Below are 14,639 nucleotides of genomic sequence, written 5' to 3' on the forward strand. Positions count from 1 at the left end.
AAGGCAGAAAACGTTATGCATAGACACCCAAAGGGAAGTCACAAACTTTTAGTGCTTTATCCAGTGTATATTTTATTTATTTATTTATTTATTTATTTATATTTATTTTTATTTATTTATTTATTTTCGAGACAGGGTTTCTCCGGGTAGTTTTGGTGCCTGTCCTGGAGCTCGCTCTGTAGACCAGGCTGCCCTCGAACTCACGGAGATCCGCCTGGTTCTGCCTCCCGAGTGCGTGCGCCTCCGCCGCCAGGCCAGTGTATACTTTTAAAGGATGCCAACACCTATTTTTTAGTCTGTCCATTCTGAATTGTTGGCCCCTTTCTTTTGTCTCCACAGGACACTCAGAGTGACTTCCCGGGAATCGCCGCCGGAGCTGGGTAGGGGTGCTCTTTTTAGTCTCCTCCTTTGAGGCCTGCGGCCAGAGTTAGACGCTGAGGTGCCTCACTGTGCAAGTTTAATCTAGTCCTGGGCTTGCCAGAGAAAGGTTTCATCTCACACTCGCCCCAATTAAACCAGACCGCCCACACACTAATAGAGGCTTGGTCCCATCCAGACAGAAAACAGGGTGCTAGACGCACCTCCAACCTTGCGCCACGGGCGTGTGAAGATCGGCCGGGCTCCCCACTTTCCCAACTCCTCCCGCTGATCACTACTCCCTGGGGCCCAGGAGCGACCGGGTCAACCCCGAACCATCAGGAGAGGGCCCTGTGCGCCTGCCCGGGACGCGGTGGGCGGGGCTGTGCAGAAGGGAGAGGCGGTCCGGAGGCGCGGTGGGCGGGGGCCTGTCGCGGGGCAAGTTCAGTGACGCCTCCGGCCCCGCCCTCTGGCCCCGCCCCGTCCTCTGGCCCCGCCCCCGCCCTTCTGGTTCGGGGGGAGGGCGCCGCCGGAGAGCGCGCGTTGCCTGAGCCGGCCCGGGAGCGGCCGAGCAGAGTGTGTGGGGCGGCGGCGCGATGGCTCCGGCTGGGGACCGCGAAGGCTACTGGGGCCCCACGACCTCCACCTTGGACTGGTGTGAGGAGAACTATGCGGTGACCCTGTTCATCGCTGAGTTCTGTGAGTGGGGCCTGAGGCGGGGAGCGAGGGCGCGCGCTGAGGGGCGACGGCGGCGTGGGGAGAACGCGCAGGAGGGCGAACCTGGCCGCGAGGGGAGGCTCCAGGCCGGGCCCGGGAGCGGCAGCCGGCCGTGCGTGGCCGGGGGAAGCCGGGGAGCCGACGAGGCCGCCCGTTGTGCCGGGGCTGGCTTCAGGGGCCCTTCAGGTCAGGGACGGAAGGGACGTGCGAGCCGCGCCTGGACCTCCGAGCAGCGAGTGAGGCGCGCGCCTGGGAACGGGAGTTCCTACCTGAGCCGCTGCGGCCAGGCCGGGCGCTGCCCGTCCCGAGGTCGGGGCTGAGGAGGTCTCTGTCACGCGGGCCCCGGAGCGCCAGCCCGACTGCTGCTACCCGCCTCAGCTAGCCGGGCACGAAGGGGACGCTTAACTGGCTTCATCCAACCTCCAGTCTGGGAAACTCTTCGGGGCCCTACCCTTCACCTCCCCGTTCTCATTAGACCTCGCTCACCTCCAGGGAACAGTTACCGTTTCTCAGAGCCGAAGCCCCCCGCCCACCCCACCCCCACTCTCACCCCTGCCCCGGGGTCTGCAAGTGCCAGCGATCGCTGTTCAATCTTGCACCAGAAGTGGAAAGCCAGAGAGAGCACCTAGTCACTACCTTCCTGCTCCAGCCACTCTCCCAAGAGCACCAGAGACTAAGTCTCCTTGCTCCCCTCTGTCTAGCTTATCAGACTTGCTGGGGGTTAATGGTCATCTGAGGACACTTCTTTCCATGAATGCACCTTCTGAATCCGCGATTGGCTGCTGTTCTCTGTGTCTCTGTCTTTCTCTGTCAGTCTCTGTCTCTGTCAGTCTCTCTGTCTCTGTCTCTCTGTCGCTGTCTCTCTATCTGTCTGTGTGTGTGTGTGTGTGTGTGTGTGTGTGTGTGTGTGTGTGAGAGAGAGAGAGAGAGAGAGAGAGAGAGAGAGAGAGAGAGAGAGAGAGAGAAAGAGAAAGAGAGAGATGATTATTCCTACCAGGCTAGAAAGAAATCTGCCACTTCTTCCATCCAGTTTGGCCAGCTTTCGAGAGCACAGTGTTTGATCATTCTTTTTGTTTGTTTGTTTGTTTCTGGCAAGAAGCAGAGAATAAATAGTCTTTGGTTGCTACTGCCTTCTTTTAAATGGACTGACTCACTTTACTAGGCCGTGAGGCAAAACTCTTCTTAGCTAACATTCACACTCTTGAGTCCTTCTTCAAGGCGAGTTTCATGCCAGATAATCCGGCAGAAAGTCTTGCAGTTTTCAGGATGTTAGTCCCATGCCCTGGAGACCATGATTTAGATTGAGCATCACTTTTTCTGAACTGCTAGTTTAAATGAATAGTTTTTATACAGTAAAGGAGAAAACAGACAAAGTAATCATTTATAGGGTAATTACTTGGCAACCCAAACATTGGCCAAGGAAGCACTTTGCCAGTTCGTTTTTAGATTGCTTTGGCAAGGATATCAGAGGCTCATGACCACCAGGGAGACTTACAATCATGTTCTCTGAACTGCAAGTGTGTAGCTTTTTATTTTTCCCCTCTTAGGAGTCTTTAGATATTGGATGGGCTTGAAGTTCACTCACTTTCTCTAGAATGTAGAACCAGGTGTAGTGGGTGGAAGAAAATAACTCTAAGGGGAAAGATTTTTGCTTCAACAAAAGAAAAAACATTCTAACCAGTGATCCTGTCTTGGAACAAGTTGGCATGGGGATAAAGGGAGCAAGAGCATTTTGTCACTGAAAGTACTAAAATAGGCATTGCTCACATAAGTCATTTATTTGAAGAGGAACTGTGTAGTAAAGGTACTAGCCTTATTCAGTTTTATTAATCTCCATTGGTAATATAGACTTTTAGTTCAGAACTAAGGTTTTAGATTAGAATCAAAAGAGAAAACTGGCAGTTGAGTCATGTGAACTGTGAGAGAGGAAGATACTAGTATTTTGGCAAATAGCTCTGAGAAATGGGAAATGGCTTTACTTCTTCATGTCCTCAGAAGAGGAAACTGAGTAGACTGAAGGAAGCTTTTGACATAGGAATCAAAAGGGTTGCATGAAGAGGGTAAATGAATGTGTTGACAACTCTTTGTGTACATACTTTGGGAGAAAATGACCTGAAGGAGGTTGAGTCACATTGTCTGACCATATAACATAGTGGTGGATATCTACCATAATTTAAAGTGTGAGGATTTGGCCTTTGAATAATACACAGATTTAAAAAACTGAGTGTGTTGGCACATGTCTATAATTCTAGCATGTGGGAAGTGGGAGCAGGAATTCAAGTCCAGACTCTGCTACATCAAACACTTTCTCAAAAACAAAACAACAAAAACAAAAACAAAATAAGCAAGAGAGCAAAAGATAATTAATACATATATACTCCTGAAGAGTGCAGCTCTATAATATTTACATTAGTGAGTTTTAATGGTAGTATTATCAAGGATAATAATATTTATTATTTAAGTACTCACTGTGTACCACAATTTGCTAAACCTTTGATACGTTTTACCTCTTGAGTTTTACAATAATTCTCTGAAGGTATTATTATGCTCATTTCACGGATTAAGAACTTGAAATGTTCATTTATTTTTAATTTTTAGTCTAGTTTTGTTTTGTGAAAGGGTTTCTGTGGTTCAGACACTCCAGATGTTCAATGTGTATGTAGGCCAGGCTGACCTCAAACTCTTGGTACTCTTCCTGTCTTAGCATCCCAAGTGCTAGGATCACAGGAGTGAGCCAAAATCCCTTGAAAGAGCGTATATTTCTTGTATTTTTGGTTGTGAGCCTAGCCTTTAATGGCTGAGCCATGTCTCCAATCCAAGATATAATTTATCCGAAGTTGCAATGAGTTGTACTGAAAGAGTATTCAAGTTGAGGTTGTATTTTAAATCTATTATGCACTTTTGCTTCTCCATCATTGCTTTTATTACACTTACTGTTTTGCCCTTGCATTCAAGGGAGAAGAACAGACATGAAATCCTATATTATCACAAAAGACAAACTGAATGACCGTTCAAGTTATTCAGCCATCTTTCAAGCATTACAGTGTGTATTTTGGATAATAATTGAGTTTGGGGAACCACAGATGTGGCAGTGATAACATTCAGTCCTGAAAAGCTGTCTTCTTTTTTAATAAATTTGTATATCTATCTATGTATCTATCTATCTGGCAATCTCTCTCTCTCTCTCTTTTTTTTTTTTTTTTTTTTTTTTTTTTTTTTGGTTTTTCGAGACAGGGTTTCTCTGCATAGCTTTGCGCCTTTCCTGAAACTCGCTTTGTAAACCAGGCTGGCTTCAAACTTACAAAGATTCTCCTGGCTCTGCCTCTCGAGTGCTGGGATTAAAGGTGTGTGACACCACCACCCAGCTTTTTTTGGGGGGGGGGTCAGGGTTTCTCTGTGTAGCCTTGTCTGTCTTGGAACTCACTCTGTAGATTAGGCTGGCCTTGAACTCAGGGATCTCCCTGCCTCTGCCTCCCAAGTGCTGGGATCAAAGGCATTCACAGCCATTGCCCAGCTAAAAGCTATCAGCCCATGTTGATTCAAACTTCTTTTTATTTGAAAAGATTAGAAGGACCAGGGGGAAAGGAAGAGAGTCTCTTTAGGTAAGAAATAATAAGTCCCTTGCTGTGCTAAAAGTTATGGGGATACGCGGTTCCTATTTTGTATGGAACTGTACAAATAACAATGCAAGCTAAAGTTGGCTAATATTTTATTTGTTTGTGTATGTGGCAGAAGGGATGTATACATGCTACATTGTATGGAAGTCAGAGGATTACTTGCAGAAGTCAGTTCTTTCCTTCTACCATATGGGTTCCAGGGACCAAACTCAATTCATCAGGCCTGGTGGCCCCAAAGCAGTCTTATAATTAATAGTAGAAACGTTATAGTTGTTTTTATAAACTTTAAAAGGTGTTGTCAAACAGGGCTGGGAAGATAGATGGCTCGCTTACCTAGTGCATACTGCCAGCCTTGTGACCTGAGTTCAGTTCCTTAAATCTACAAGGTAGGAGAGAATTGACTCCCACAAGTAGTCCTCTGACTTTTCCACATGCTCCCCTGCCTGCCACCACATACATGAGTGTTTTATTTCTTTGTAAAATAACTTATTATCAAGTGTAGCTTAAACAGTGCTTGCCTTCTCATCACATAACTTGGAATGAATGTATTTCCTATGCATTGACAAATCCTTTCTGAGTTTGGACAATCTTTTAGCATTTTATTCTTTGCGCTTTCCTTATTGTGAAATATTTCCAAGAGTTCCTTTAATTAGAATTGACTTAGTTTTGTTTGTTGTTGGCCACTATCATTTTTTTGGGTTATCTTCAGTTTTTTTTTTTCACCACAACTGTTATGTTCATTATGTTGATAAGTTTGCCTTAACTAAGCTCCTCAGGCAGTACATTTTTAGCCTCTTAAATGATAGCAGCGTCAACATTTCTGTGATGCGTCTTTCTGTCCCACTAGCCAGTGGGACATGGAGACTTCTTATTAATTATGAAAGCTCAGCCTATAGCTTAGGCTTGTTCTAAACTAGCGGTTTTAGCTTAAATTAACCCATTTCTATTCATCTACATTCTGTCACATACTGCCTATCCTGCTTCCTCCATGTCTCCTCGCATCTCTCTTCTGTGCCTAGATTTCTCCTCCTACTTCCTCTCTCTGCCTAGAAGTCCTGCCTAGCTATGGGCTGTTCAGCTCTTTTTTTTTAAACACCAGTCAGAGCAATACACCTTCACACAGTGTACAAATATCCTATAACACATTTCCATGGTTTCCTGTTTCTCTTACAACTCTGTTTACATTTGTTTGGAATTTCCATTGTTAGTCAGTTCCCTCTTTTTTTTTTTTTTTTGGTTTTTGGTTTTTCCAGACAGGGTTTCTCTGTGTAGTTTTGGCGCCTGTCCTGGATCTCACTCTGTAGACCAGGCTGGCCTCAAACTCACAGAGATCTGCCTGTCTGCCTCCCGAGTGCTAGGATTAAAGGCATGTGCCACTACTGCCTGCCTAGCCAGTTCCCTCTTAATATTCATTTTTGTAAGATGTCACCAGAAGAAAAAGATGTAACTCAATCATATGCTTTGCTGTCTGTACATGGACTGAATAGCAGCTATTTAATGACTTTGAAAGTAACCAACTTTGAAAGAATTGCCTTAGTTGGTCACTAAAAAAATTATGTAATTACATGTGGGTTGAAGATCTAGCAATGAAATTTGTAGTGTATTTATTTGGATTATTTAACTAAATTCTGGCAAACTAAAATATATACATATTGGAGCTCTGCTGAGTGTAGATTGCATCTATTAATAATCCTCAGAGCATTCCTGTTAAGTAGATGATGCTACCCCATTTTAAAAAAGAGAAACTTGGTCTGAAAGAAGCTACCTACTCAATGGCATATAGCTGTGCCACTAAGAGTGGCAGAAATAGAATTCAAACTTAGGTCTGACCACTTTCTTCCATAGTACACAGATTACAGAAAGTGACATTTCAAGTACTAGTAGTTTAATGGAAGAAATTAGTGCCTAAAGGAAGAGGAGAGTTCTAAGCTTTTATTATCGCCTTAGAGAAGAAATTACTCAGTTAAAAATTATTTAAGGAGCTGGGTGTGGTAGCTCATGCTTACAATTCCAGGACTTGGGAGGTAGAGACAGGTGAGTCAGAAATTCAAGGCTGTTCTTGGCTACAGAGTTAGTTTGAGTCTACCCTAGGTATTAAGAGACCCTGCCTTTAAATTTTTTTTCAGAATATTTCATTTATTCAGTAAATATTTATTGAGCTATTTTGTCAGTTGTAAAACTGTAAAGTTGTAAAACTGTGTCTGTAAAACTCTTATGTATAGGCAGCCTCTCTGTCCATGATAGTTGGAAAGGCCAGTAGGATATAAATAGGCACACTCCTCCTCCCTTCTCATTCCCACCCCAGATTAGAGATTGAACCTAGGGCTGCATGTGTGCTAAAGCTATATCTTTGTATCATTAACCATACCTATATGTCTACCTCTCTCTCTCTCTCTCTCTCTCTCTCTCTCTCTCTCTCTCTCTCTCTCTCCCCTCCCTCCCTCCCTCCCTCCCTCCCTCCCTCCTCTCCTCCCTCCCTCCCTCCCTCCCTCTCTCTCTCTCTCTCTCTCTCTCTCTCTCTCTCTCTCTCTCACTTTTCCCCCTCTCTCCCCCTCTCTCCATACATACATACCACTGAGCTAACCTCAACTCTGTTTATTTTAAGACAGAATCTCACTAATTTGTCCAATGTAGTCTTGAAGTCACTATGTGTAGTTCAGACAGGCCTTGAACTTACTGCCTCAGCCTTCAGAAAGCTAAAGACTATTTGAAAATTCTTAGTTATGACCTTCACCAGTTAGAGGAGGTAACATGATTGGCCACACCTTTAGTAGTGGAAAGTGTGAACAGCACTCACAGTATGACCATCTAACCATCTACCTTTTATTTTGGAGTTGGAATGAGCTAAGTATTGTTTCCCTTCATGGATTTGTTGCCACTCTTCAATCCTATCTATAGGACCCAGGCAGAAGGAAGTAGGCAGTCCTCAGTGCCCTCAGTCTTTATGGCTTTATTATAAGATTCACTTAGAATTTTATCTGTAGCTCAGGATAAAAGGCTTTAACCAGTTGTCTTTCATACATATGTCACTAGGGGTATCTGGTTTCTTACTTTTGCTTCCTTTCTTTTTCTTTCCTTTTCTCAGGCTCCTTCCATTTTTCTTGAAATAAGTGAGTACACATTAGGAGTCTTTTAGTCCTGGGTCTCTGTGGGCTGGCAGAGGTGACATTCCTGTTATCTTAAGGAAGACAATTCTTTTGTTAAATTTTTTATTACATTTATATTTTATTTATTTATTTAGTGTGTATGAGTGCATATGCTTGTGGCCATCAGAAGACACCTTTTGAGAGTCAGTTCGTTTTCTACCATCTGGTTTGTGAGGATTGAACTTAGGTCCTCAGACTTGATAGCAGGTGCAAAAGCACCATAAGTAAGTCAGCTGAAGAAGGAAGAACAAATGAAAGATCAAATTCAGTGTACAAAAAGATTTAGGTTTAATATATCCAACTCAGAGACTGCAAGTAAATGGTTTTGGTTGTTGTGGTAGATGTATTTATGGGTACATTAGAGCAGAGTGATATGATACTTAATAAAAACCTGAAACAGATTTATAAAGACTTGTAGGTTACCTAATATTTGACACTGCAGCACACAAACACTGCCCTGTCATCTACAAAGTTCATTCTTGAGAAACACACAGTTGAGCTAAAAAGATATATAGCAAAACCAAAAAAACACTAAATTTTTCAGTAAGTTTACAGTTTTGTGTTGGGGTACAGACATGTTTAGAACTCAACAAAATGACAGAGCCAGAAAGAGACAGCAAGAACAGTTATGGTAACATGAAAATCCTAGGCACTTTACTATGGAAAAAGCAACAGGATAATAGAAAGGCCAGTATAATAAAGTCTGAAACTTTGCTCCACTGCAGGCTTGTGACTTTGGGTAAATCACTTATTCTCTGTATCATTTTACTTTCTATAAAATGCCCCTTTTGAACACAGGATCTCAGGCATGTGAGATAAGTACTTTATATCCTTTTTTGTTTTTCCAGATAGGGTTTCTCTTTGTAGCCCTCGCTGTCCTGGAACTCACTTTGTAGACCAGGCTGGCCTTGAACTCACAGAGATCTGCCTGCCTTTGCCTTCTGAGTGTTGGGATTAAAGGTGTGCGCCACCACTGCACTTTGTATCTTAATTGTTTTATCTTGTTTATTTTTATTTTATGTGTATGGGTGCTTTGCCTGCATGTATGTCTGTGTACCACTTGCATGCTTAATATACAACACGGCCAAAGAGGACATTGATCCTCTGCAGCTAGAGGATCTTACATGTATAAGCCTCTATTGGGAGCTGGGAGTTGAACTTGCGTCATCTGGAAGAGCAAACAATACTCTTAACAACTGAGCCATCTCTCCAGCCTCCCAACTTAATGTTTTTTTAGGTAAAAATTTCAAATATACAACAAACTTGGAAGAATACTGCAATGGATGTTCATTTACCCACTGCCTACGCTCCTACTTTAACATTTTTTTTGTACCCGTTTTATCACCTATCTATTCATTTACTGATTCTTCTCTCTGCCTATCATTTTATTTTTTTTTTTGACAAAGTACACTTCCCCTAAAAACTTTCACACTTGTTTCATTATATAAAACTCAATTGTTATGTGTTTTCCTTTTGGTGTAAAGTCTTCATTCAATGGAATGCATAAACATTAAAGTTATCGTTGCTGAAAAATAAATATACCTGTATAACAGAACCCTTATTTAGATATTTAGCTTTGGGTTGGCAATGTAGCTTTGTGGTACAGTGAATGCTTAGCATACCTGAAGCCCTAGAAGCCTTATATTCTCTCCAAGTCAGGGAGGCTGGAGAGAAAGATAGGGAGCTTTTCTATGAACCTCATGCCCCTTCTGGGTTAATAGTCACCTCCTCCTTCCTCTCCAGTGCAACCATTGTTCAGATTTTTTTTCCTCCTCCCAAAAAGTAGATATGCCTGTTCTGGAACTGCATGTAAGTGGAATGAATCATCTAGTATTTACTGTTTGATGTAAGGTTTCTTTTGCTCAGCAGAATGTTTTTGAGATTCATCTGTGTTGTTGTGTAGTGGTAGTTTACTATAAATGAAACACAGAACACATTTTCCTGCTGAGGTGGCTATCTGACTATTGTTGGATTTTGATGATTATCAATAGAACTGCTATGCATATTCTTGAACAAGTCTTTTTGTAGATATATGCATTTTTGTTATTTTCTATTTATTTGTTTGTTTGTTTGTTTATTATTTTGACATGGTCTTGCTATGTAGCCCTGGCTGACTTGCTGTTTAGTCCTCACTGACCTTGAAATTGTGACAGTCTTTCTGCCTTAGCCTCATAAGTGCTGAGTTACAAGCTTGTGTCACTACACCTGCTTAGAAGATCCATCCATCTTTTTATTTTTTATAGGAAAACCCCTACAGCTGGAATATTTGGGACATAGAGTAAATATATGTTTTGTTGCATTAGAAACTACTAGGTGCCGGACGGTGGTGGTGCACGCCTTTAATCCCAGCACTCGGGAGGCAGAGCCAGGTGGATCTCTGTGAGTTCGAGGCCAGCCTGGGCTACCAAGTGAGTTCCAGGAAAGGCGCAAAGCTACACAGAGAAACCCTGTCTCGAAAAACCAAAAAAACAAAAACAAACAACAACAAAAAAATACTAGGTTTTTCTCCATTTTTACAGTGATAGTTTTTGTTTTTGTTTTGAGACACAGTCTGGCTATGTAGCACAGACTAGCCTTGAACTTTTTATGTAGCCCACACTGGCCCTCCTGACTACTGTGAATAAAGCCATGTGCTACCATGCCTGACTTACACATACAGCATCAGGTCCACATTCTTGTCAGTATTTTACTTTAGTTATTTTCATTTTAACCATTCGGGTGAATATATACTCACATGTCATGATATCTAGTTTATTTATTCTTAGGTAGTCAGTCTTTTCCCACCCCCCCTCCCTTGCACACTACTCTTTTCAAGCCTGGCTATTCACATATACATTATACACCCATGCCCCTTTCATTGTTTATATTGTTCTATGAGAGATAATAAATTGTCTTTTGAAATTTTGAAGTTTGGATTGGTTTTTCAGCAATAGGTAACTGAAAACAGTGTTTAGGTTGAGTTTTGGCAATTTTGATTTCCTATTATATAAGCTTAGTATGCTAAATTATACCATACTTTAAGTCTTAGAAGACAAGACTAAAAAATAAGAACTAAGTTTAGTACTTTTGAAATCTGTTTTATCTTCCTAGAATTTTATAAGCATCCTTTTATTGATCCCTCTAGTGTATGCATAATAATCAAAAGAGATATTTCACCCAGTGAAAGTATAGCTCAAAACTGAAATAATTTGTTTGTGGAACTGGGAATAATAGTTGGCTCATCCTAGATGTGCACTCTTAGCTCTTAGATATGTTCTCTAATTTCTTACAACAGACTGCTTTTAACAGTAATGGCTGGGTAGAGTTAGAAGAGCAAAACAAAACTCTGTACATAGTAAAATTTTCTTATTAGCTTTGGCTGTATACACATTGTTAAGCTTGATCTATTGACTCTTTACCTCTATGACATGTCATCTATTTTCTCTAGTAATAACTAAATCCTGAAGTCTGCTTTCTTTGATGCTAGTGTAATCACCCAGATTTTGTATAGTTCATGTTGATATGGCTCTTCTTTCCTATCTTTTTATTGGAAGCTTGGCCTTAGCTTAAGCTCATTCCCAACTAGCTCTTTAACTTAAATTAACCTTCTATTAATTTACATTCTGCCACATTCCTCCATTCTGTATGTCTGACTCCCTCCGTGTCTCGCTGGTGTCTCCAGCATGCCTAGATTCATACCAGTTTCTCTCTCTTTCTGGAAGTCCTGCCTATCCTCTCCTGCCTATCTATTGGCCATTCATCTCTTTATTAAATTGATCAGGTGCCTCAGGCAGGTGAGGCAAAAACATAGATACACATCTTCATGAAGTGTAAACAGATATCCTGCAACAGGCCATACCTATTCAAACCACCACAGTCATTTTAACAATTTCTCCCTATTTTTTTATTTTTAGTTTTTGATGTGACTTCTTACTTTATAGTCCAGGATGGCTTTGAACTCAGAATTCTCTTGTCTCAGCCTCTGTGTACTGTGATTATAAGCGTGAGCCACCACACCTGGTTTAAATCTTTGCCTTTTCATTGGCATATGTTTATAAGTAATATAATTATTTGTATGGTTTGGTTATCATTTTTTTTACTGTCATGCATGTGTTCTTTGCTTTTTTTATTCTTTTCTTGTCGTTTTTTATTAAATTAGCTATATGTTTATACATCTGGTATTTAAGCTGTTTCAGTAGCTTCACTGATTGATATCTCTCTTTTTTTTTCCTTTAGAGTTTGCTCTCACAGGCAGTATTCAGCCTTTTGACATTATTACAAGATGTGGCATCTAAAAAGTTTACACTGTTGAGTTACCAAAAAAAAAAAAAAAAAAGAATTTTTAAAAATATAAAAAAAACCCTAACAAATCCCCAAACCTATGGTTGTTTGAATAGGTATGTCCCTTATAGACTCATGTGTTTGAGTGCTTGGTCCATAAGGAATGACACTATTATGACGTAATGCCCTTGTTGGAGTAGGTGTGGCCTTGTTGGAGGAAATATGTCACTGTGGGGGCAGGCTTTGAGGTCTCATATTTGCTCAAGCTATGCCTTCAACCTATGCCCAGTAGGGTACACAGTTATTTCTGCTACCTGCGTATCAAGATATAGAACTCTCAGCTCCTTCTCCAACACCATGTTTGCCTGCATGCTGCCTGCCATGATGATTATGGATTAAACCTCTGAAACTGTAAGCCATCCTCAGTTAAATGTTTTCCTTTATAAGAGTTGCCATGGTGATGGTGCCTCTTTACAGCAATAGAAACCCTAACTAAGACAAAATCCAAAAAACCAAAAACCCTTTGTAAGGGACTTGTAAGATGGCTCATCAGGTAGATGTGCTTATTGTACAAGCCTGGTAACCTGAGTACAATCCCCTGACTCCACAGAGTTGTCCTCTGGCCTCTACACGTGTTACGACATTCACATATCCTCCCTCCTCCATCATACACGTACACACACACACAAACCCCTACATACCCCTTCCTCCATCATACACACACACACACACACACACACACACACACACACACACACACACACACAATAATTTAAAAACCTTCATAATGCTTTAGGTGAGTTTATGATTTTTTGTTGTTGTTGTTGGGCTGAATTCATAGCTGTCCTGAAGTACAAGCTAGGCAAATTCTCTACCACTGAGCTACACCCAGATTTTTTTTTTATTTTTTAACATACAGTCTCACTCACTAATTGCCAGGCTTGAATTCACTTTGTCAACTAGGCAGGTCTTGAATTTTCTACCCTCCTATCTTAGCTGCCTAAGTAGTTGAGCTTACAAGTCTGCACCTCAGGCCCTGCTACAACATTGTTTTTATATTCTCAGGTGGAATAATTATTGTTTCTATTGTGTTTTTATTTATTTATTTTACCTCTAATAAGGCCAATATGCATCAGCTCTTTTGCTTTTCAATGCTAGTGAATAGTTACTTCTTTATTTCATGTAGCTGTGAGTCGGTTGCCTTTTAAGCATACCAGGCAGTCTTAGCCCTAGTGCCCATTACTTAAATGTTCCAAGGCCTCAGTCTTATTCCAGTGTGAGCGTTGAATCTCACCCTCCTGTGGTACCAAAACAGGCACTGGTGCCCTTCCCCTTACTCTCTTGGGGCAGTCATAACCTGGTTACCATATTGGTTTTTAATTTCTTTTTGTGCCACATTCCTCAGATGTATCTTGAGTTTTAATACTGTTAGAGTTAACTGTGTGTTTAAGAATATATGTATTAAGCCGAGTGGTGTCACATAGCTTTATCCCAGCTTGGGGAGGCAGAAGCAGATGGATCTCTGAGTTTGAGGCCAGCCTGGTCTACATAAGGAATTCCAGGTTAGACAGAGCTAAATAGTGATACCCTGTCTTGGAAACAAAAACAAAACAAAGAATATATTTATTGAAAATTTCCAACATGTCTATGTATTTGTAGTGCAAGGCTGTTTGCATATTGCTAGATAGAATTTATGTATTTTAAAACTAGCAGTTATATTCTATATAGACATGTGGATAGATAGATGAGATAAGAAACTCATCTAGGTAGTAATTTACTGGGTCCCAGCCATATGGCTTTGTAAGTCTGACCATTTTTCTAAATTATTCAGAAAAGCATGTTTTTCTTTTATTCTTTCTTTTTTAAGCATGATTTCCCTAACACTTTGGTCTTCCCCAGCAAGGCCAGCATTTTTGGCTTCTCTTCCCTCCAGGCAGCCTCTGAGATTTACAGGTTGCCTGCTTTGCAGGCTTTTCTTCCTTTTTTTTTTTTTTTTCCTCCGAGACAGGGTTTCTCCATGTAGTTTTGGTGCCTGTCCTGGATCTTGCTCTGTAGAACACGCTGGCCTTGAACTCACAGAGATCCGCCTGTCTCTGCCTCCCAAGTCCTGGGATTAAAGGTGTGTGCCACCGCTGCCCAGCTCTGCAGGCTTTTCTTTTAAACCTTGATGAAATTGTTCTTGAGCTGACAAAATAATCGTCTAAGTAGTATCGGCATACCAGGAATGTAGTATTGAGAGTCTAGCATAGGCAGGCTTTCATAACCTGCCTTTGCTTCCTTTTAATGTGACCTCAGCTTTGTATACTTGTGCTTTACATGATACTGCTGTTACGTTCTAAAACTCAGCACAGCTTCATTGTTTCATGTATTTGTCCTCCCTATCCTGCCCACCCCCTCTACTTTATTAATTCAGCCTTATTTTGATTTTTCTTCTAAATTTACAACTTATTTTAGGTTTTCTTTAAGTTTTCATTTCTAGAGGATTTTTTTTTCTAAATCTGTCTCAATGTTGGTCATAATCTTTTTGTTTTGTGCTTGCCTT

General features: G+C 41.4%; 1 protein-coding gene across 1 annotated transcript in view; it reads left to right on the plus strand.

Annotated features, from left to right (window-relative positions):
• Positions 1–865: 865 nt before the first annotated feature.
• Acer3 (alkaline ceramidase 3) overlaps positions 866–14,639 on the plus strand; it is an 80,129-nt gene continuing 66,355 nt past the window's right edge. The window contains exon 1 of the mRNA XM_028877466.2: positions 866–1,056. Within this exon, the coding sequence (XP_028733299.1) occupies positions 954–1,056 (103 nt within the window). The 5' untranslated portion in view covers positions 866–953. The remainder of the gene's footprint in view (positions 1,057–14,639) is intronic.

This window comes from Peromyscus leucopus, chromosome 1, assembly GCF_004664715.2.
Source record: "Peromyscus leucopus breed LL Stock chromosome 1, UCI_PerLeu_2.1, whole genome shotgun sequence".
In the NCBI taxonomy this organism is placed as follows: domain Eukaryota; kingdom Metazoa; phylum Chordata; class Mammalia; order Rodentia; family Cricetidae; genus Peromyscus; species Peromyscus leucopus.